Source organism: Schistocerca nitens, chromosome 9, assembly GCF_023898315.1.
Source record: "Schistocerca nitens isolate TAMUIC-IGC-003100 chromosome 9, iqSchNite1.1, whole genome shotgun sequence".
NCBI classification, from domain to species: domain Eukaryota; kingdom Metazoa; phylum Arthropoda; class Insecta; order Orthoptera; family Acrididae; genus Schistocerca; species Schistocerca nitens.
In genome coordinates this window covers 302796921-302821119 of record NC_064622.1, presented here as the reverse complement: position 1 = coordinate 302821119, position 24199 = coordinate 302796921, and the positions used below count along the sequence as shown (strand labels likewise).

Genomic DNA, 24199 nt, shown 5'->3' with positions numbered 1-24199 from the left:
TATACGTAGGAGGGAGCAATATACTGCTTGACTCTTCGGTGAAGGTATGTTCTCGACACTTCAACAAAAGCCCATACCGAGCTACTGAGCGTCTCTCCTGCAGAGTCTTCCACTAGAGTTTATCTATCATCTCCGTAATGCTTTCGCGATTGCTAAAGGATCCTGTAAGGAAGCGCGCTGCTCTCCCTTGGATCTTCTCTATCTCTTCTATCAACCGCATCTGGTACAGATCCCACACTGATGAGCAATATTCAAGCAGTGGGCGAACAAGCGTACTGCAACCTACTTCCTTTGTTTTCGGATTGCATTTCCTTAGGATTCTTCCAATGAATCTCAGTGTGGCATCTACTTTACCGACGATCAACTTTATATGATCACTCAATTTTAAATCACTCCTAATGCGTACTCCCAGATAATTTATGGAATTAACTGCTTCCAGTTGCTGACCTGATATGTTGTAGCTAAATGATAAAGGATCCTTCTTTCTATGTATTCGCAGCACGCTACACTTGTCTACATTGAGATTCAGTTGCCATTCCCTGCACCATGCGTCAATTCGTTGCAGATCCTCCTGCATTTCAGTACAATTTTCGAATGTTACAACCTCTCGATATACTACAGCATCATCCGCAAAAAGCCTCAGTGAACTTCCGATGTTATCCACAAGGTCATTTGTGTATATTGTCAATAGCAACGGTCCTACGACACTCCCCTGCTGCACACCTGAAATCACTCTTACTTCGGAAGACTTCTCTCCATTGAGAATGACATGCTGCGTTCTGTTATCTAGGAACTCTTCAATCCAATCACACAGCTGTTCTGATAGTCCATATGCTCTTACTTTGTTCATTAAACGACTGTGGGGAACTGTATCGAACGCCTTGCGGAAGTCAAGAAACACGGCATCTACCTGTGAACCCGTGTCTATGGCCCTCTGAGTCTCGTGGACGAATAGCGCGAGCTGGGTTTCACACGACCGTCTTTTTCGAAACCCATGCTGATTCCTACAGAGTAGATTTCGAGTCTCCAGAAAAGTCATTATACTCGAACATAATACGTGTTCCAAAATTCTACAGCTGATCGACGTTAGAGATATAGATCTATAGTTCTGCACATCTGTTCGATGTCCCTTCTTGAAAACAGGAATGACCTGTGCCCTTTCCCGATCCTTTGGAACGCTACGCTCTTCTAGAGACCTACGGTACACCGCTGCAAGAAGGGGGGCAAGTTCCTTCGCGTACTCTGTGTAAAATCGAACTGGTATCCCATCACGTCCAGCGGCGTTTCCTCTTTTGAGCGATTTTAATTGTTTTTCTATCCCTCTGTCATCTATTTCGATATCTACCATTTTGTCATCTGTGCGACAATCTAGAGAAGGAACTACAGTGCAGTCTTCCTCTTTGTAACAGCTTTGGAAAAAGACATTTAGTATTTCGGCCTTTAGTCTGTCATCGTCTGTTTCGGTACCATTTTGGTCAGAATGTCTGGAAATTTTGTTATGATCCACCTACCGCTTTGAGATAAGACTAAAATTTCTTAGGATTTTCTGTCAAGACAGTACGTAGAACTTTACTTTCGAATTCATTCGCGTCTTCTGCTCCTTATCCTATCTAAGAGCCGGTTCCTTGCAGTTTGTCCCCCATAAGCACCCCGCAGATTGTGAAGAGTAGGGTCGGAAGGCTACATCCTTGTCTTACAAATTTTCTAATCCGAGCGCTTCGAAGGGATCTTACGGAGCCGTGTTACGTGTGTCCGCAGAACCGGAGGGCGCGGCAGCTGCGGCGGCGGCGGTGGGCGGTGCCGTCGCGGCGAGTCCCCCAGCCGTGGAGGCGGCGGCCACGGCCGGGGTGCTGGCGGCAGCGGCGGCGGCCGGCGCGGCGGGGGCCTCCTCCGCCTCCGGACCCGACGAGCACCACATAGACGAGGACGACGACGATGACGACGATGACCTGGACGACGGTCTGGAAGACGACGAGCGCGACGGCGGCGGGCTGCTGCTGCTGCCGGCGCCGGGTGTCGGGCTGGCGGGCGGCGGCTCCGCCCCCGGGGGCGGCGGTGACGGCGCCGACGCAGGCACTCCCTACTTCCTGTCCGAGCCCGCCCCCGCCTTCGTCGTCAAGCAGCGCGCCGCCACACTCAGCTGCAAGGCTGCCAACGCGCTCACCCTGCACTTCCGCTGCACCGACGGCGCACGCAGGTAAGTCTCCTCTCCCAGCCTTGGATCGATTTCAACCAAATTTGGTACAGAAACATCAGGCCCAACGAGACTAGCTGCAACAGGAGCAGAGACACGGGCAAAACATGTTTTATACAGGTTATAGCGTATAGGATGCCCTGCACGACAGGTATGCTGTGTGGGAATGTACTGGCCTGCCCGCTTTTCAGGGCCCCGACGTGTAGGCTGTCCTGGATGATAGTTGTGCTGTGTTGTAGTACTATTGGTCTGCTTTATCGACCGTTTCTGCATGGCACCATGTGTGTCGGGGGCAAATAAATGATATTCAAGCCCCTGATGTGGTGTCTGCCCTGCATGAGAGGCGTGTTGTGGGTGTTTATTGAACTGTACGACACGTGCCAATCAGTATGGCTGGTGAGAGGTTGAGATGGATAGAAGAGGGGATGGAAAGAGGAAGGGGGAGGAAGAAATGGACAGAGAGATGAAAGGAGTGGGAGGTGCATCAGGTAGGTGGAACGTGCAGTGGAAAGAGTGATAGGTGCGAATGGAAGAGGGGAGGTGGAGGTAGAAAGAGAGAGATGGAGAAGGATATGATCACAGGAAGGAAGATATGGTCAGAAGTGGAGGAAACTGATGAATATTTGGGGGGGGGGGGGGGAAGGGGAAGGAGGTCTGTTTATGTATGTGTTGACATATACACAAACCAAATTAAGACGAGGCAGATAGAGAAAAGTAAGTACATTGTTTATTAATTCAATAGTTATCGCAGTAACTGTTAGCCTATTTATCCTAGTGCGAGACAAGACAGTCAATGCCTTCTTGAATAAATGTTTGCGGCTGCTTATGGAACTATGATTATATCCAGGCTGGGTTTAAACCCAGGGAGTTTGGTTCCCAGGGGAGTATGGTAAAATCAGCCTAGTGCCCTTCGAACCACTCAGGTACAAAGCAAGCTGTGTGACATCTGGCACTGCCCTGCTGGTAGATGCTGTCATGATGAGGATAAAACTAATTATATTTAGGGGATGACTTGGTCCCCAAGGATGGATACATACTTTTTTGATCCATTGCGCCTTCCAGGATGGCGCGATCACCCAGGGGGTGCCACGAAAACGCACTCCAGACCTTAAAGCTCCCGACCTGGACCCCTCTGATGATTGCTGCAGGGCTATACACGCCAACGACCATGTCCGATGGAGCATAAAACGTGACGCATGTGACTGGCCACGTGTCACCACTCAGTGGACATTCAGTTGTGGTACTGGCGTGCAAATGCCAGCCTTCGTCGCCGACGAACAGTAACGAGAATGGGTGCATGACCCAGGCGTATGCTGTGGAGGCTGAAACGCAGTCACATTCGCTGAATGTTCGTAGAGGAGACACTGTTGGTAGCCCGTTGATTAATCGGGTAGTTAGTTGCTCAACAGTTACACCTCTGTACGGCTGTATACAATTCCGCAGCCGTAGTACGCCGCTGTCAAATATGGCTCGTGATGCACTTCAGTTGCCTCGTCGTCGGTCTTGGACAGCATCATTTTGCCGAGCACGGTATGTTTTAACCACGGCGGCACGCGAATAGTTTACAAACTTTTTCGTTTCCAAAATGCTTCTAACCTTGATCCGAAAGCCAATGATCATACCCTTATAAATGGCTCCGTTTCCGCATTACGACGACGACGACGTTTTCTGCGTCCCCCCGACACGCTTTATACAGCTGCACTGCTAGTGCTGCCACCTGCCGTCTGTGAGTGGTTGTTAGCTGACGTCGAACATAGGCAGTGGTTGTTACATTAATGTGACTGGATCGTCTAAATTAATATTAAACGAAAAGCTCGAATAAGAGAGAGTCATTGTCGTAGCTCATGAAACGCATTGGGGAGATACCGAAATATTATTTTTGTGGTCTTTAGTCCGAAAACTGCTGCTCTCCATGCTAGTCTAAGCAAGCATATTCATCTCTACATAACTACAGGAACCTACATCCATTTCAATATGCTACGTGTACTCAAGCCTTGTTCCCCACAATTTTTAGTCCCACATTTTCTTCCGTTGCTATATTGACTAGTCCATAAAGTCTCATAATTGTCATATCTACCTTCATCTAGTCAATTTGTACCATACAATTATTTTTTCGCCAGTTCGATACAGAATTACTTATTCGATCACCCTATGTAACATTCGGTACTGTTGTGTAGAACCACATTTCAATAGAATTTGAAGCCATTTTGACTATTTTTCGACCGTGACTGTCTCAATAAATGTGTAAAGGTTTTTTTTAAAAAATTATCGCTACCAATCACAAACTTTGTCAACTATTGTATTACTTATTTATTTAGACACATGTTTCAAGGGTTAAACTTCATCTTCAGGCTAAAAGGCATTACAAAAAAACAACCTTATTGTAAAGTTGTTTTTGTTACCCCTCATGACACTTGGAACGCTACTTTTTAATGAGGCGTCTGTGGAGAGATGGCAGCGCATTCTTCCTCAAGAGCTGACACCAGAGAACGCAGTGATGTTGGACGCTGAAATCTGCAGCGAACTGACGGTCTGATTCATCCCAAGTGTGGAGTGTTGGGTTCGTGTCGGGGCTCTGGGAAAGCCAGCCCATTTCAGGATTGTTATTGTCCATAAGCCATCGTCTCAGAATGACAGGATACACAGCACAACAGTACCCAATGTTGTAAAATTTGTTCGTAATGTTCCGTAACTAGCGTTTCCTTGAGTGCACTAAGGGGACCACACCATAAGCACGAAAAACAAAACGGACCCGGAACACCACCTCCTCCGTATTTCACTGTTGCCACTATACATGATAGCAGGTAACATCCGCCGGGCAGTTGTAAACCCAAATAATTTCATCGGATTATCGCAGAATATAGCGTGATTCATCACTCCAAATCACTCCGTTAATTAGAGGCGTCGTTCGTTACACCTTCTCAAGCATCACTTAGCATTGACTACATAAATGCATGGCGTATAAGGAGCTGCTCGACCATTCTACAACATTATCTAGCCACAGTCATTGTGCAAGCTGGACTGCTGATAGCATTTTGGAAATCAGGAGTGACTTCTTCCGCTGATTTCATGCTTTTTTTTTTTACAACAACCCTTTCAAGTGTTCGACGGTCCTTGTCCACCAGTAGATGATACCTGCCTGGTCTTTATGTGTGGTTCTCCCTCTGCGATTCCAGTTCAGTCACATCATCATAAGTCGAGTTGGGTAGTTCTACAAAGATTGAGTTGTCTCTGATGGATTAGTTTGACATCTAACGCTGGTTCATGTACGAAGTCAATGAGCTCTCCTAACCCATCCTCTCTACTGACAACACCATACTATCCTCTTCCTTTTATACTACTGGTTCGTCTCCCGTGACATCTAGTGGTCAGTTCCTCATTACGTAGGGCTGTCCAGATACTTTTCACCAAAGAGTGTATTACACGTTTTTCTTGGACAGTATACCAATTTAAACCAAGCTTGTGGCCTGACAGTACCAGCGCCGGCAGCAGTGGCAGAACGGTTCTAGGCGCTTCAGTCCGGAACCGCGCTGGTGCTACGGTCGCAGGTTCGAATCCTGCCTCGGGCATGGATGTGTGTGATGTCCTTAGTTTAGTTAGGTTTAAGTAGTTCTAAGTTCTAGGGGACTGATGACCTCAGATGTTAAGTTCCATAGCGCTTAGAACCATTTTGAACCCTAAGCACGAAAAACAAAACCGAACCGGAACACCACCTCCTCCGTATTTCACTGTTGCCACTATACATGATAGCGGGTAACATCCGCCGGGCAGTTGTAAACCCAAATAATTTCATCGGATTATCGCAGAATATAGCGTGGTTCATCACTCCAAATCACTCCGTTAATTAGAGGCGTCGTTCGTTACACCTCCTCAAGCATCACTTAGCATTGACTACATAAATGCATGGCGTATAAGGGGCTGCTCGACCATTCTACAACATTATCTAGCCACAGTCATTGTGCAAGCTGGACTGCTGATAGCATTTTGGAAATCAGGAGTGACTTCTTCCGCTGATTTCATGCTTTTTTTTACAACAACCCTTTCAAGTGTTCGACGGTCCTTGTCCACCAATAGATGATACCTGCCTGGTCTTTATGTGTGGTTCTCCCTCTGCGATTCCAGTTCAGTCACATCATCATAAGTCGAGTTGGGTAGTTCTACAAAGATTGAGTTGTCTCTGATGGATTAGTTTGACATCTAACGCTGGTTCATGTACGAAGTCAATGAGCTCTCCTAACCCATCCTCTCTACTGACAACACCATACTATCCTCTTCCTTTTATACTACTGGTTCGTCTCCCGTGACATCTAGTGGTCAGTTCCTCATTACGTAGGGCTGTCCAGATACTTTTCACCAAAGAGTGTATTACACGTTTTTCTTGGACAGTATACCAATTTAAACAAAGCTTGTGGCCTGACAGTACCAGCGCCGGCCGCTGTGGCAGAACGGTTCTAGGCGCTTCAGTCCGGAACCGCGCTGGTGCTACGGTCGCAGGTTCGAATCCTGCCTCGGGCATGGATGTGTGTGATGTCCTTAGTTTAGTTAGGTTTAAGTAGTTCTAAGTTCTAGGGGACTGATGACCTCAGATGTTAAGTTCCATAGCGCTTAGAACCATTTTGAACCCTAAGCACGAAAAACAAAACCGAACCGGAACACCACCTCCTCCGTATTTCACTGTTGCCACTGTACATGATAGCAGGTTAACATCCGCCGGGCAGTTGTAAACCCAAATAATTTCATCGGATTATCGCAGAATATAGCGTGATTCATCACTCCAAATCACTCCATTAATTAGAGGCGTCGTTCGTTACACCTCCTCAAGCATCACTTAGCATTGACTACATAAATGCATGGCGTATAAGGAGCTGCTCGACCATTCTACAACATTATCTAGCCACAGTCATTGTGCAAGCTGGACTGCTGATAGCATTCTGGAAATCAGGAGTGACTTCTTCCGCTGATTTCATGCTTTTTTTTACAACAACCCTTTCAAGTGTTCGACGGTCCTTGTCCACCAGTAGATGATACCTGCCTGGTCTTTATGTGTGGTTCTCCCTCTGCGATTCCAGTTCAGTCACATCATCATAAGTCGAGTTGGGTAGTTCTACAAAGATTGAGTTGTCTCTGATGGATTAGTTTGACATCCAACGCTGGTTCATGTACGAAGTCAATGAGCTCTCCTAACCCATCCTCTCTACTGACAACACCATACTATCCTCTTCCTTTTATACTACTGGTTCGTCTCCCGTGACATCTTAGTGGTGAGTTCCGCATTACGTAGGGGTGTCCAGATACTTTTGACAAGTTCCGCATTACGTAGGGGTGTCCAGATACTTTTGACAAGTTCCGCATGACGTAGAGGTGTCCAGATACTTTTGACAAGTTCCGCATTACGTAGGAGTGTCCAGATACTTTTGACCAGAGAGTGTATTACACCTTTTTCTTGGACAGTATACCAATTTAAACAAAGCTTGTGGCCTGACAGTACCAGCTTGTCAGAGTGACGAGCAAGTGTGTCCTGCCCGCAGGAACCCGACGCGGCAGTCAGAGCACGTGGACCCGCAGTCCGGGGTGCGCGTGGTGGAGGCGTCGCTGGACGTGTCGCGGGAGGACGTCGAGGAGTTTTTCGGCCGCGACAAGCTCAAGTGCGAGTGCGTCGCCTGGAGCTCCCGCGGCCAGGCCAAGTCGCAGCCCGCCGCCGTCGACGTCGCCTGTGAGTAACACTCCATCCTTACACCTTCATCGGGGGTGTCCAGTCTTTTAGCTTATCTGGGCCACACTGCAAGAAGAAGAGTATTTTTGGGACGCATATAAAATACAGGGTGTTCTATTTATTTGATGGCCACCTGCTGGTCGAATAGGTCCCGCGGGACTTCATTTTTTTTTATTTTTTTTTTTATTTTAGCCTGTAGGCCGTGTAGACATACGGGCCTCGTCGGCCAGTGTCATTCGAGGAGTAAAACAGGCATCACAAGTTTGCGAAGGCAACAATGGCAAGAGCGAGCTATTCAATTCTACAATGAGTATTTACTATTCGTATGTGCGTACAGAGTCCGCTCGTACTGTTCGGAGATTATTTGAAAAGAAGTTTCCAGGTGCTCGAGTTCCCAGTCGTGATGCAGTTCACAAACGAGATATGTTCTGTGGTGTCACCGCCAGACACCACACTTGCTAGGTGGTAGCCTTTTAAATCGGCCGCGGTCCATTAGTATACGTCGGACCCGCGTGTCGCCACTGTCAGTAATTGCAGACCGAGCGCCACCACACGGCAGGTCTAGAGAGACGTCCTGGCACTCGCCCCAGTTGTACAGCCGACTTTGCAAGGAAAGGTTCACTGACAAATACGCTCTCATTTGCCGAGACGATAGTTAGCATAGCCTTCAGCTACATTTGCTACGACCTAGCAAGGCGCCGTATTCAATTGATATTGAGATTCTATTAATGTATCATCAAGAGCGATGTTCTACAAATGTGGATTAAAGTTAAGTATTCCAGAAGCTACGTACTTTTCTTTATAGTATTCATTACGTATCCTGTTTCAGACCTCACGCCAGCCTGCGTGAGTTTAAGCGCGTGCCTTTCGGCTTCCTCTCATTGTGTCTAGGCTGTCTTGTCTAGACACAGCATGTTCAAGACAAGAAGCGTAGCCGGCCCTAGTGGCCATGCGGTTCTAGGCGCTACAGTCTGGAGCCGAACGACCGCTACGGTCGCAGGTTCGAATCCTGCCTCGGGCATGGATGTGTGTGACGTCCCTAGGTTAGTTAGGTTTAATTAGTTCTAAGTTCTAGGCGACTGATGAAGTTAAGTCGCATAGTGCTCAGAGCCATTTAGAGCCAAGAAGCGTAAACGACGACGTACAGTGCTCACAAAAGCTCATCTCCATGACATTGCACACAGCAGAAGTGATTTCTGGTGTTCCCCAAGGTAGTGTTACAGGCCCTTTGCTGTTCCTTATCTATATAAACGATATGGGAGACAATCTGAGCAGCCGTCTTCGGTTGTTTACAAATGACGTTGTCGTTTATCGACTAATAAAGTCATCAGAAGATAAAAAAACAACTGCATAACGATTTAGAAAAGATACCTGAGTGGTGCGAAAAGTGGCAGTTGACCCTAAATAAAGAAATGTGTGAGGTCATCCTCATGAGTGCTAAAAGGAACTTGTTAAACTTCGGTTACACGATAAATCTGTCTAATCTAAAAGCCGTAAATTCAACTAAATACCTAGGTATTACAATTACGAACAACTTAAATTGGAAGGAACACATAGAAAATGTTGTGGGGAAGGCTAACCAAAGACTGCGTTTTATTGGCAGGACCTTAGAAAATGTAACAGACCTACTAAGGAGACTGCCTACGCTACGCTTGTCCGTCCTCTTTTAGAATACTGTTGCGAGGTGTGGGATCCTTACCAGATAGGACTGACGGAGGACATCGAAAAAGTTCAAAGAAGGGCAGCACGTTTTGTATTATCGAGAAATATGGGAGAGAGTGTCACAGAAATGGTACCGTATTTGGGGTGGACATCATTAAAAGAAAGGCGTTTTTCGCTGCGACGGAATCTTCTCATGAAATTCCAATCACCAGCTTTCTCCTCCGAATGCGAAATATTTTGTTGACATCGACCTACATAGGGAGGAACGATCACCAAGATAAAATAAGGGAAATCAGAGCTCGTACGGAAGGATATAGGTGTTCATTCTTTCCGCGCGCTATACGAGATTGGAGTAATAGAGAATTGTGAATATGGTTCGATGTACCCTCTGCCAGGCACTTAAATGTGATTTGCAGAGTATCCATGAAGATGTAGATGTAGCCTGGAAAATTCCCCTAAAACGTCTCTTAGACATCTTTCGCAGCAAACACAAATGTCGTGCACCTCTGTACAAAGAGGTGCTAAGTTGCTTGGGCTAAGGCCTTATAAAGTATCAGCAGTGGAAGGAACTCTGACCTGGTGATCCTGCGCAAAGGGTTAAGTTTTGCTAATGGGTTGTAAAACGAGTTGCATGACGGTGAAATGGATCCTTTCCTCATCCTGTTTTCAGACGAGGCTTGGTTCCATTTACATTGGGTATGTTAATTCCCAAAAACTCTCGACCTTTGAGCGCTGATAGACCTGTTGTGCTCTGTGAGGGACCCTACATAATCAGAAAATAGGGGTATGGTGCGCAGTTAGTGGTAACAGAATAATAGGCCCATTTTTTTAATAACCCAGTTACAAGTGAGAGATATGTGCAAAACATTTTGTGTCCGTTTTTTGGTGAGCTGAGTGAAAGAGAAAGAAGCTTCACATGTTTTCAACAGGATTCGGCAAGGAGTCATACGGCCAATGTTTCTTTGCACGCAATTCAGATGTAGGTCTGCAGGCTTTTGTGGCCGTTGTCACTGAAGTTAAAACCTTCTGGGTTATTAGGCCGCGTCATGTTTCTTCAAAAATGATCGACGTTTCGACCCTCTGCTGGGATCTTCCTCAGGATCTTATGGTGTCCACTACTGCTAGAACACTGTCAGAGACGAGTGTCACGTCCTCTTATAAAGGGGAATTTTTCACGCGTTCGTGCTGGAGAAGTCATAGTATTGGTTAAAATTCATATGGCTACCATTGGTGGGCCATAGTCATAGGCTACTATTCCCGCTATGATGTAGAAGAAGGGGCGTTATTAGCTAATCTCCTGTGGATACCATTGGCGGCCCATCGTCATTGCGTAGAAAGGCACTATTCCACACTTACGCTGGAGAAGAGTTATTGGTTGGTCGTCATCACTGGGTAGATTTGAAATGGACAGAGCAAGAGAGGAGGAATGTTGACCCAAAATATTATTGTCCGCCGAGGTGACTTGCAGCGCGTTGTTTATGCTGCTCACAAACCGCGGTCGGGTATTTACTTCCTTGATGGCGGGGAGCCACGATGCCGGAAGCCTATAGCTGTCCTCTCTATAGAAGTTAGATGCATTCTTAGACATTTCAGCGGCTTCTCGGGATCCTGAGGAAGATCCCAGCAGAGGGGTCGAAACGTTGATCATTTTATAAGAAACATGGTGGCCTAATAACCCAGAAGATTTTAACTTCAGTTCACGATGTGTTCGATGAAAGAGTGATAGGTAACATCTGGTCCGCTAGAAGACCTGATCTAACTCCGTGCGATTGTTATTTGTGGGATGCACTGAAGGACAGTGCACACAAAAAATCAGCACACGATAGAGGAGCTCAAGGATAATATCCGTGAATCAAGTAATTCAATATCTCAGAGAGAATTACATCGTGTGATTGATAATTTCTTGAGTAGATGTCAGAAATGCTTGGTAGCGGTCATCACCTGCAGTAGTAGCCCTTGGGCGGCCTGAGTGAGGCAGTTTCTGTGTATCTCCGAACAACATTGCTTTGGTCACTCCGTGATGCTTGAACACTTCCCTTGTTGAGAGCCCTTCCTGGCACAAAGTAACAATGCGGACGCGATCTAACAGCGGTAATTACCGTCTAGGCATGGTTGAACTACAGACAACACGAGCCGTGTACCTCCTTCCTGGTGGAATGACTGGAAGCGATCGGCTGTCGGACCCCCTCCGTGTAATAGACGCTGCTCATGCATGGTTGTTTACGTCTTTGGACGGCTTTAGTGACATCTCTGAACAAAGGGACTGTGTCTGTGGTACAAGATACACAGTCAACGATATTCTGCAAGCTCGTATTTTTTTCATTAGGCGGCAGTGTGGAAACTGTATCGAACACTTGACGGAAGTAAGGAACACGGCATCTATATGGCCGCTGGTTTGTACTGCTTTCTGTGTCTCGTAGAACATTCGACGACCAGTATACGTACACAGTTCTATTAGACAAATATTCCTGGGGCCAGTCACACATCTACGAAGATTCGTGTTATGGTCGCCTCTTCTCTTGTTTAGTAGCCGACGATATGGTCCAGTGTGCGTTTGGTGCAGTGCATAGCGTTTTGGGTTAGTATGTGAAAGGGCGCTAGCTTTATTCTGGATCGAGGCGAATTTGTTTCTATTTGCTAAATGTAGTTTGCGTAGTACGTTACCTGGCGTCTTACAACGCTTACAGTCGTTCTTCTACAAAGCATTTGCACTTACGTACAACGAATACAGAAGTGGAAGTACAATCGTTTTCATTGGTCAACTTTTAAAGAAGCCTTTTGCACGTCTTGGACGTGAATTGTTTCGCATCACTACATCTACTAGATTCCAAACATGTTTTCTGTGTACCCTCTCCCAACGGTCCATCGATTAGTACCATTATTCTGCCACGTTCAAAATGGTTCAAATGGCTCTGAGCACTATGGGACTTAACGTCTGAGGTCATCAGTCCCCTAGAACTTAGAACTACTTAAACCTAAATAACATAAGGACATCACACACACCCATGCCCGAGGCAGGAATCGAACCTGCGACCGAAGCGGTCGTGCGGTTCCAGACTGTAGCGCCTAGAACCGCTCGGCCCCCCGGCCGGCTACCACGTTCATATCCATTAGATTTCGCTAGGAATGTACTATGTAAATGTTAGATCCGTGTGGCCCAAGAGAAACATATTCTACAGCATTATATGGCAGAATGAAACTGGCAAATAAAAACAAATACGCCTCGACTCAGAATTGAATCCTCGACCTACTGCATGATAACCCAAAACGCTATCCACTGCCCTACCTCCACAACACTAGCCTTGTGTGCTGACAGATGTAGTTAGCGTACATGTTATTACCGTGTTGACAGATTGCCGATATTTAAAGGCTGTTTATTGCCGGAGATATTGCGCAGGACGAAATTTTGTGAGATACATTTTTGTATTCTAGCATGTGAGGAATGGCGCTGCGAAGTCCAAGTGCGCGTATTTTTCTTCACCCTGTGTAGTTTGCAAGATTTCGTGTGAGAGATCACAATATTACGAACGTAATTTAACGGAAAGATAATTAGCTCGAAGAAGGCGTCGCATTCATTAAATTGACATGTGATGTGCTACCGTTAGTGTTGGTTTACAAAATGCAGTGTTCTTGGTGGCTTGGCAGGTGTATGGTACATTCAAGGTGGAAAATATATGCGAAGATGTAGCGTAGACTAAGGAATAAAACTGAAGATAGACTGACAGTTTCATACATCCGTGCACAAATATATAAATAATTCTGTTGTAAAAAAATTACTCTTTCTCTGCTCTACAGGGCGTTATTATTCTTTTTGATAAATCAATTAAATATTTCCATAGTCGCAAAAGCAAAGTCTGTCTCGCCAATTACACATACCTCCTAAAAAGTATCACGCCTTTTCTCCTGTTCTATTTGTAAGTAATGTACTAATACTGATACGTAGAAGAATAACAACAACATTAAACAAACGGGCTGTAAAAAGTAGGCGCCGCCTACCCGCAGATAAGCACGTCTCGGCCCACAACCGGCGGCAAACGCACGCTACTTCCCGTTCGTTTCAGAGAGTCTATATATTCGCCGTGTTTGCCTGGTATCATATGGAAATGAACTGTTGGGCTACCTCTGTTTTGCGAAGCCTATTTGCGTTTGACGAGAAACGCAAACAGCTGACGCTCAAATAACAATGTCGCTGCGACAGCATACAGCAATGTTTTAAAATATGGTCAGCGCCGACCGATACAACGACTAACCGAAAATACGAGCCACTAACTGTTATCGAAAGTTTGATTTGCACTTCCCTGATTGGTTGCAACATTTTTCCTCCTTTCAAGTGCACAAATGTTTAAACTGCGTGTCTCAACGTTGTTAAAAGAGGGGAAACTTTGGCTCTGCACAGTGTATTTACTTTTAAAAAAATTATTTTCTTGATGCCATGTGGAAGCTAAGCGCCCATTAAAAGTGTAGAGGCACCTTCAGAACTGTATTTTACTAATTGCAGTTTCTTTTGTATTGCACGATTTTAGTTAACAAGTTTGAGACGCCCGCTAAACCCGCTGGGCAGAACAGGTGACTAGCATTGTGGAAAGGGCCAAATAAGGTTGGCGTCAGTTTCACCTTCTAATTGTAATTTATTGTAATTTAATAACACATTTACAACCAAAATGGCACATAGCCCAACCTTTACCAAATGCAACTTTTTCACGGCTGAAGGCAGGCTTCCAAGCAAGAAATCAACAAGATAAAAATCCAATTAAAATAGCAATAAAATAACAAAAAAATCTATCACAGCTAGGTGGAAAGCCTTAAAGCAAAGTAGATAGAACAATCATATGCGAGGTGCAATACAAATGGCAGAAGGCCACGTTTCAAAATTTTAAAATATATTACCATTATCTTGTAAAGGCAGAAGGCCGCAATGTTTAAGCTTTAAATATAGTTTTAAGAATAATGTTACAAGACCGAAAGCAACAATTAATTTTGCAAAATTTTTAAGAAAAAATAACCATAAATCTTAAATTTTAAGTAGCTGAAAACAGATAATTAAACACCGGTGGGAAAGACAATAAATACAACGACACTCAGAAGCCTCCAGGGAGGTCGGTCTGCCCTCGTTCACTTAGGTGAGACAGGTGGTGAGCCCAACTACACTTGATGCGTCGGAAACCAACCAGGGGACAGCCACGGACCGACCGACAAACGACTTGCTTGCCACCGATCGGTACATGAGAATTCAAACACAAAATGTTACAGCCACAAGGCAGGAAGTCCGCTGGTGCACTCGAATAGTAGTCAACCAATATAGTTAATCCCACACATGGCGGCTAAATTTCAGCCATAGAAACACTCTGTGTTGCTCACAGGAAAACCTCGTCAACAGCGAACCACCGAAATGAACCACACGACATGAATGGACGTGGCTTGGGTACTTTAAACCACTACTTAACTTTGGCGTCCTGGGTCGGTGAACCACGAAGCTCGTAGCGATCGGACAGCTCCACACACGCTCCGACACTGCGCAGGGACTGCCAACTGACCCAGTCGACTGCACCTGCACGGAGATCTGATCCGCACCAACCGACCGACCCCTGCTGATCCGTCCACGACTGCTGCTCCGTCGCGACTGCACTGCTGGTGTGTCTCCGACTCACTTCCAAGAGACACGACGGCGGAGATACTGGCTCAGACCCAACCATGCAGAGGAAACATGCCTACTGGCTAAACGACATCCCTGCTCCAGGAAAGGACCTACCCAAGTTCCACAAGATGGTAATTGAAGGGGGCCAGAAGCGCTCAGAGAACTCTTTAGACGTCGCCCGATGAGCGCTGCCCTCAGAATGCCGACAGCATCTAAAATAGTCGTCAGTGGAAATTACGGCAACTAAACATACAACCTGACAAACACTTGCACGAAGACCTGAACGATACCCAACAGTCATCGGGAGTCAATGAGCGCACACACACACAGCCGACTCATGAACGATCGGCGAGCCAAAATTCGTCGTCCGGTAGGACGACCGACCGACGACCCACCAAGACCGTGGCCCGCGTCAAGTGATGCGTGGCGGTAATGGTCGGGCGAGCCATGTCGACGCAGACCTCACTGCTGCTCCAATCCGATTGCATTAGTACCGCATTGCAACTCTCCGACTGGCAGGTCCGGACTGCACTCCAGACGCGTTCCAACTGACTGACAGCCCGAACTCGCAACCCGAACTCCTCTACGACAGACAACGACCGGGAAGTAATAGCAGTCAAAGATACTACGAGAGGGGATATGTCGATACGCGCTGCTAACGCCTCTCACGGTCAGGCAAAGCAGCAACTCAGTGACAGTAGTAATTTAAATTAACGTAGTGAGGTGGAAGTACGTTAAAAATAGTGTGTAAAATACATGATGGCGGGAACACGAGCCACGCACGGCTCAAAGTTCAAAACGTTAAGTCCCCTCCTACGGAGGCATATTTGGCACTTCTGTCGAACTAAAAGTCCCCTGTATAGATGCCGGGTGGCTGCAGTTACACAAAGGATGAACACACTGAAGTTCTAGTGTAAGACCCAGTTCCGTCGTCATGCTATGAATTATCCAGCCAGAGGCAACCAGCAATCACAGTACGAGTTAGCAGCGTAGGTCGTCAACAGAATGGTAGCGAGCGCTTATCTGGTAAACATGCAGGGATGAAAGACGGGACTGAGTTGTTGTCGCTGCGTGGGCAGCTTCATTCCTCCTCGGAGACCGCGAAATCACGCCATGCGACGTGACATGGCGAAGGCGGCGTACTGTGAGTACGTGGCGCTGTCTGTTGTGGGATCCAGACGTTGGCTCTAGCAGTATACGCTAGGAAACCATGGATGTTGTTGTCCATTTCAGTGACGATTGCCTCTGCTATCAAATCATTCCATCTTCTAGCAGGGGAAAAAGAATTGAAACACTAGATTTGCGATTCGGACAGCTTTGTTTCGTACGTTTTCCTGCAAAAACCGTGCCACACTCGTGACCGGGTACTACAGTAAATTTAGAGATACTACTTTGCTGTCGTGAGGCAGCGCTTGTGTATTTCGCCATTGTCATCCTAATACAACTGCCAACGTGAATAATTTCAACGTAGATATCCTCGGTGTAGCGAGGCAGCTTAAATCACCTAACAAAGGCTAGGCCTCCAGTCCAGACTGTATACCAGTTAGGCTCTTTCAGAGTACGCTGATACAATAGATACACATTTAGCAATCATGTACAACCACTTACTAGTCGAAAGATCCGTACCTAAAGAATGGAAAGTTGTACAGGTCAGACCGATACCCAGAAAAGGAAACAGGAGTAATCCGCTGAATTACATCATCATAATTAACATCGATTTGCATCAGGATTTTGGAACATATACTGTGTTCGAACATTATGAATTACCTTGAAGAAAACGTTTTATTGAAGAATAACCAACACGCATTCACAAAATGTTGTTCTTGTGAAACAGAACCAGCTCTTTACTCTCACGAAGTAATGAGTGCTATCAACAGGGGATCTCCAATTAATTCTCTATTAGTAGACTTCCACAAGGCTTTCGACACCGTTCCTTACAGGCGATTTCTAATCAAATTACGTGCCTACGGAGCATCGTCTCTGTTGTGCGATAGGATTCGTGATCGCCTGTGGGAAAGGCCACAGTTCGTAGTAATTGAAATAAGGCCATCGAGTAAAGCAGAAGTAATATCTGGAGTTCCCCAAGAATATGTTACAGGCCCTCTGTTGTTCCTGATATATATAGACGATTCAAGTCTATCTGAGCAGCCCCTTAGACTGTTTGCAGATGATGCTGTCATTTACCGTCTTGTAAAGTCGTCAGATGATCGAAACCAATTGAAAATTTTTTTAGACAACATACCTGTTCGGTGAGAAAATTGGCAATTGACACTAAATAATGGAAAGTGTGAAGTCATCCACAAATCTCAAGGCTGTAAATTCAACAATACTTACGAATAACTTAAACTGAAACTATCACGTAGAAAATGCTGCGGGTAAAGCGAACCAAAGGCTGAGATTTATTGGCAGAAAGAAAATGCTACATGTCTACTATACACAGACTGCCTACAACTACACTTGTACTTTCTCTTCTGGAGTATTGGTGCACAGTTTGGGATTCGCGTAAATTAGGACTGACGTAGGAAATCGAAAAAGTTCAAAGAAGGGCAGTTTGTTTTGTTCAAAAATGTTCAGATGTGTGTGAAATCTTATGCGACTTAACTGCTAAGGTCATCAGTCCCTAAGCTTACACACTACTTAACCTAAATTATACTAAGAACAAACACACACCCATGCCCGAGAGAGGACTCGAACCTCCACCGGGACCAGCCGCACAGTCCATGACTGCAGCACCCTAGACCGCTCGACTAATCCCGCGCGGCGTTTGTTTTGTATTATCACGAAATAGGGGAGAGAGTGCCCTCGAACTGGGGTAGCAATCGTTGAAACAAAGGCGTTTTTCGTTGCGGCAGGACCTTCTCATAAAATTTCGATCATCAAGATTCACCTACGAATGCGAAAATATTTTGTCGGCACCCATCTACATGGGGGGAAATGATAATCATAACAAAATAAGAAGTCAGAGCTCACATAGAGATATTCCAGTGTTCGTTTTTCCCGCACACTTTTCGAAAGTCGAACGGTAGAGAAACAGCTTGAAGGTGGTTCGGTGAAACATCTAAAAGGCAATTAACTGTGAATTGCAGACTAATCACGAAATATAGAATTATAAGACACTTTCTAAAGATATTACATGTATGTCTGTGTCCTGTAGACATCTAGGATGAGCTCTTGCCCAGTACTGTATTACGAGTTTGTTTACATTGTTGTGAAAGGATAAGATATGAAAGTTTGAGGAGGAAACCACTTGAACCACTTGTTGGTTTCTTCCCTACTCTTCTAGATTAAGATCAAAGGAGCCGCCTCGATTAATGCCCGACAGACCAATAGAAGTCAAGAACGTCACGTTCTGTCGTTCAGAGAGAAAGGATCAAATGAACGCGATTAAAATTTCTTACTCGCTGTGATTCAACCCCCGCAACAGCTAAGCCGAGCGCTACTGTATTAGAGTATAAGTGACGACGGCCACTGAGGTTGGTTGGTTTTGTATGTGTCTCCGACAGAATACTGAAACCACAGCGGAATTCTGTTTAGTGGAGTAGAAAACAAAACAAAACCAGTATTCAGACTAACAGGGTTATTGGTCATCATTCATTAACGCAGCGCAGCATGGATTGGACCTCATCTAGCTCACCGCACGAGTAATTTTCTGTCGCGGCACATTTCATTTTTTTTCCAAATTTCGCGCTATACTCGTCTCAGATGCACAGAAGATTTCGCTCCCAAGCACAGATGCAAAATTTGCTCCTTAATTTCTGGGCAGCCTATGAGACCAGCAGATTTCGTTTCGTTTGCGGTAGTTTTCAGATCTGTTTCTTGCACGATAGGTTGACCCTTTGTATTCTGTTCAGCAGAGGATATCTAGTTTTCGTGCCACACCAGTTCAGAGTTACTGTTCAGCTATTATTGCCCTTCATAACGTTCCTCATTACTTTCGACCTTCTTTGAACCACTTACAACCTAAGTTGCGACAGCATGTACTAGTTCATTCGATTTAAAAGTTGTAAAGGTCCCTTGTCGTCCTTCACTGCTGTACGTTTACTTCTCCTTCACCAGTCAGTTCCTTAATTCATCACTTCTTTAACACTTAAATGCGGACAGTTTAGGTTAGGATTTTCTATGACTGTTACGAATATTAATTGAAGCTACAAGTTTACAGTTATCAGTCACAACGGATTTTTATTTCCACGGCGCATTTCGAAGGGTTACACGTCCATCATCTGGTTGATTTATGCCAATCAGTAAAACGAGCGTGTATTGCATGCCCGACTTTTGGATAATCTGAGACACTGCCTGATAGTATGTTGCCCAACTGTGCAACACACAATATGGTACAAATGGCTCTGAGCACTATGGGACTTATCTTCTGAGGTCATCAATCCCCTAGAACTTAGAACTACTTAAACCTAACTAACCTAAGGACATCACACACATTCATGCCCGAGGCACGATTCGAACCTGTGACCGTAGCGGTCAAGCGATTCCAGACTGTAGAGCCTAGAACCGCTCGGCCACTCCGGCCGGAGAACACACAATACATACGCGTAGTGAGAAGACTAATAAACTGTGACTGGTTGCAGTAATCTTTAGTTTCCATCACAAGTTAGGCTGTGAAATATACTGACAGATTAAAACTGCGCGCCGGACAAGGACTCGAACCTGGGACCTTAGCCATTGAGTTATTGAAGCACGACTCGCGGCTCTACTTTCACCAGTACCTCATGTTCCAACTTGCAAACTTCGCTGAAGTTTTCTCCCATACCTTATGGGAAAGAAAAAGGTCCTAGTTTCGAGTCCCCACATGGCACACAGTTTTAATCTGCCAGGAAGTTTCAGGTCAGCCCACACTCCGCTGCAAAGTAAAAATTCATTCTGAAAGTTTGACAGTAATTATAAGTTCAGCAGTAATTGTATCCTCGAGATTTTTCTGTTTTGACGCATTGTATGTCCTCAAAATAACGCGTCATTAAATCTGTCCTGTGAGTTATATATATACACTCCTGGAAATGGAAAAAAGAACACATTGACACCGGTGTGTCAGACCCACCATACTTGCTCCGGACACTGCGAGAGGGCTGTACAAGCAATGATCACACGCACGGCACAGCGGACACACCAGGAACCGCGGTGTTGGCCGTCGAATGGCGCTAGCTGCGCAGCATTTGTGCACCGCCGCCGTCAGTGTCAGCCAGTTTGCCGTGGCATACGGAGCTCCATCGCAGTCTTTAACACTGGTAGCATGCCGCGACAGCATGGACGTGAACCGTATGTGCAGTTGACGGACTTTGAGCGAGGGCGTATAGTGGGCATGCGGGAGGCCGGGTGGACGTACCGCCGAATTGCTCAACACGTGGGGCGTGAGGTCTCCACAGTACATCGATGTTGTCGCCAGTGGTCGGCAGAAGGTGCACGTGCCCGTCGACCTGGGACCGGACCGCAGCGACGCACGGATGCACGCCAAGACCGTAGGATCCTACGCAGTGCCGTAGGGGACCGCACCGCCACTTCCCAGCAAATTAGGGACACTGTTGCTCCTGGGGTATCGGCGAGGACCATTCGCAACCGTCTCCATGAAGCTGGGCTACGGTCCCGCACACCGTTAGGCCGTCTTCCGCTCACGCCCCAACATCGTGCAGCCCGCCTCCAGTGATGTCGCGACAGGCGTGAATGGAGGGACGAATGGAGACGTGTCGTCTTCAGCGATGAGAGTCGCTTCTGCCTTGGTGCCAATGATGGTCGTATGCGTGTTTGGCGCCGTGCAGGTGAGCGCCACAATCAGGACTGCATACGACCGAGGCACACAGGGCCAACACCCGGCATCATGGTGTGGGGAGCGATCTCCTACACTGGCCGTACACCACTGGTGATCGTCGAGGGGACATTGAATAGTGCACGGTACATCCAAACCGTCATCGAACCCATCGTTCTACCATTCCTAGACCGGCAAGGGAACTTGCTGTTCCAACAGGACAATGCACGTCCGCATGTATCCCGTGCCACCCAACGTGCTCTAGAAGGTGTAAGTCAACTACCCTGGCCAGCAAGATATCCGGATCTGTCCCCCATTGAGCATGTTTGGGACGGGATGAAGCGTCGTCTCTCGCGGTCTGCACGTCCAGCATGAACGCTGGTCCAACTGAGGCGCCAGTTGGAAATGGCATGGCAAGCCGTTCCACAGGACTACATCCAGCATCTCTACGATCGTCTCCATGGGAGAATAGCAGCCTGCATTGCTGCGAAAGTTGGATATACACTGTACTAGTGCCGACATTGTGCATGCTCTGTTGCCTGTGTCTATGTGCCTGTGGTTCTGTCAGTGTGATCATGTGATGTATCTGACCCCAGGAATGTGTCAATAAAGTTTCCCCTTCCTGGGACAATGAATTCACGGTGTTCTTATTTCAATTTCCAGGAGTGTATATGAATTGGGAGCTCAGGAAACGGAGCGTGCCCATTACTGGGACATAATCCGTGGAACTCCTACATTATCTGTGTGTAACTATCAAGTTTCCAGATGTTGTTCTATAGCTGGCACCATCTGTGGCCACTCACCGAATTTGGCCTCTGTGGACGCCTGGTCGGCGGTCGCTCGGAAGCGTCCTTGCAGACCCTCCGCTGGCGCTATCCCGGCGCCTCCAGGGGCTGCGCCGTTATCTCTGAAGGAACGCCCCTACAAACAGAGGGTTGACTGCCAACACATTCTTCCTATCTGTCCGAGCTCACCGTCCGCTTACTGACCTCTCTATTCCGAGAACTTTATCAATCGGTCTCTCATGAGACGGAAACAAACTTTCAAGATAACAATTGTTTGCATAGCGGCAACGAACGAATTTCATTCACGGTAAACACATTTCCGGCACCTACAGCTTCGACACAAAAGAAATGAGACCACAAAATGCTAAGTAGCTATTCTTCGAGTAGCATTTACATGCGACAGTTTTTCCACCGTGAAGAAAAGTGCGTCCTTGAATTGTTGCAGTTTGTTAAAACAACACGGCCGCAGTAGCCGAATCGTATCATCTCGTGCCGACGGAAAACACACTGCTGGCCATGAAACTTGCCGCAGTAGGAGGATAACAAAAAACGAAAACTTATTTATTGCGCACCTACATTATACTAGACGGAATACACGATTAAATTTGTAGGTGGTTTGGGAATATACAGGGAACGAAATAAGGCACATGGAACCGCCGTCTCGAGCACCGACAACGACTCTAGGCCGAATGCACATCGAGTCGCACTGAGCTTGCATGACAGATACGGGTTCGGGTACAGGTACGTTGTCAGAGTTTACGTCCCAAGAGTGAAACACGGCGGAGGTCCGATGGTGATCTGGGTCCCATAGTTACTCTGAACGCTCGCAATATTGCCAGGAACTGTGTGACCGTTTTGGCTGGTTAGGTCCATCCCATGACAGATTGTTATGTTTTCTTTTCCCCACGCTGCTTTCCAGGACGATAGAACCCTTCAGCACAGCTCGCATCGTCCAGGTCTCGTTTTGTGGACACCAGGATGATATGTCGCTTCTCCCCTGGCCATCACAGTCGCGAGATCTCATTACTATTGAGCCGTTGTAGTCTACTATGCAGAGAAGAGAGCGTGATGGCCCTCCACCTCCGCCGCCATTACCTAAACTTGTCACTATTTTGCAGGAATAATACTTAAAAGAAGATTCCCTTTAGAACTATACTCCGTCTTCAGGTCACGATTGGCCTACCGGGACCATCCGACCGCCGTGTCATCCTCAGAGGAGGATGCGGATAGGAGGGGCGTGGTGTCAGCACACCGCTCTCCCGGTCGTTATGGTGGTATTATTGACCGAAGCCGCTACTGTTCGGTCGAGTAGCTCCTCAGATGGCATCACGAGGCTGAATGCACCCAGAAAAATGGCAACAGCGCATGGCGGCTGGATGGTCACCCATCCAAGTGCCGGCCACGACCAACAGCGCTTATCTTCGGTGATCTCACGGGAACCGGTGTATCCACTGTGGCAAGGCCGTTGCCTTAGAACCATCCAGCACCTGTATTTATCCATTCCGAAACGGCTGCGTTTTGAATGCCAACGGATTTCGTACACCGTGTTAATCATGATAAAATGTTGTATTTTTGGTGTTTGGTGTTCCTACATTTTTGTCCTGTACAGCACAGAATAGGGAAGGAGGAGTTTTGCGTAATTTTGGTGGAAGGTAACGTCGTGGAGAACTCGAAGACATGCCGAAGCCACTAGCTTCAACACGTCCAACGTCTGTGCGGAGCATAGGTTACCGTATTTTGTACCGAATGCCACTCACGCCCACATGACGACAGCAAACCCAGCCTGGCATCAGTCTTTCTACTCTGGGGCCCCTCATGCAGATGTGTCCATGGTGCTGTTGCTCACAGGTTCAAATGGCTCTGAGCACTATGGGACTTAACTGCTGAGGTTGTCAGATGCCTAGAACTTAGATCTACTTAAACCTAACTAACATAAGGACATGACACACATCCATACCGGAGGCAGGATTCGAACCTGCGACCGTAGTGGTCTCGCGGTTCCAGACTGTAGCGCCTAGAACCGCTCGGCCAACCCGGCCGACTGTTGCTCGCAGGACCGGGACTCGTAGGAAAAGACAGAAATGTTGGGACTTCAGTGCCCGGTGGTCTCGCTTAGCGCACCGCCATCAGCGCGCCTCCCTCTGATGGAGCGTCAAAGAGGCTGCAACAATGGTCGCCGTGCTGCTGTCCGTGCTGATCCAGATGTTGCACTGTCGGTGCTACGAAGGAGCCCGTTTCCTGACAAGCTACGTGATGTGGCTGTCGATGCAGGAGGCGCGAGTGAATGTGATGTTCGTCCTCTCGGGGGCTAGATGCGTGGGTCAAATAGATCATGTATGGTGTTGAAGACGGCCCTCCTGAAGCTATCGATTGAAAATATCGCAAGACAGTCATGGTATCCAGACCTACACAAGCAGCAATAGCGCGAAACAATAAACCGCAGTCTCAATTGGCTACGGTC

General features: G+C 46.8%; 1 protein-coding gene across 1 annotated transcript in view; it reads left to right on the top strand.

The window, feature by feature from the left end:
* Window positions 1-24199, top strand: part of LOC126203183 (netrin receptor UNC5C) — a 339422-nt gene that overhangs the window by 134203 nt on the left and 181020 nt on the right. The window contains exons 3-4 of the mRNA XM_049937425.1: window positions 1759-2197; window positions 7723-7907. Coding sequence (XP_049793382.1) covers window positions 1759-2197; window positions 7723-7907 — 624 coding nt within the window. The remainder of the gene's footprint in view (window positions 1-1758; window positions 2198-7722; window positions 7908-24199) is intronic.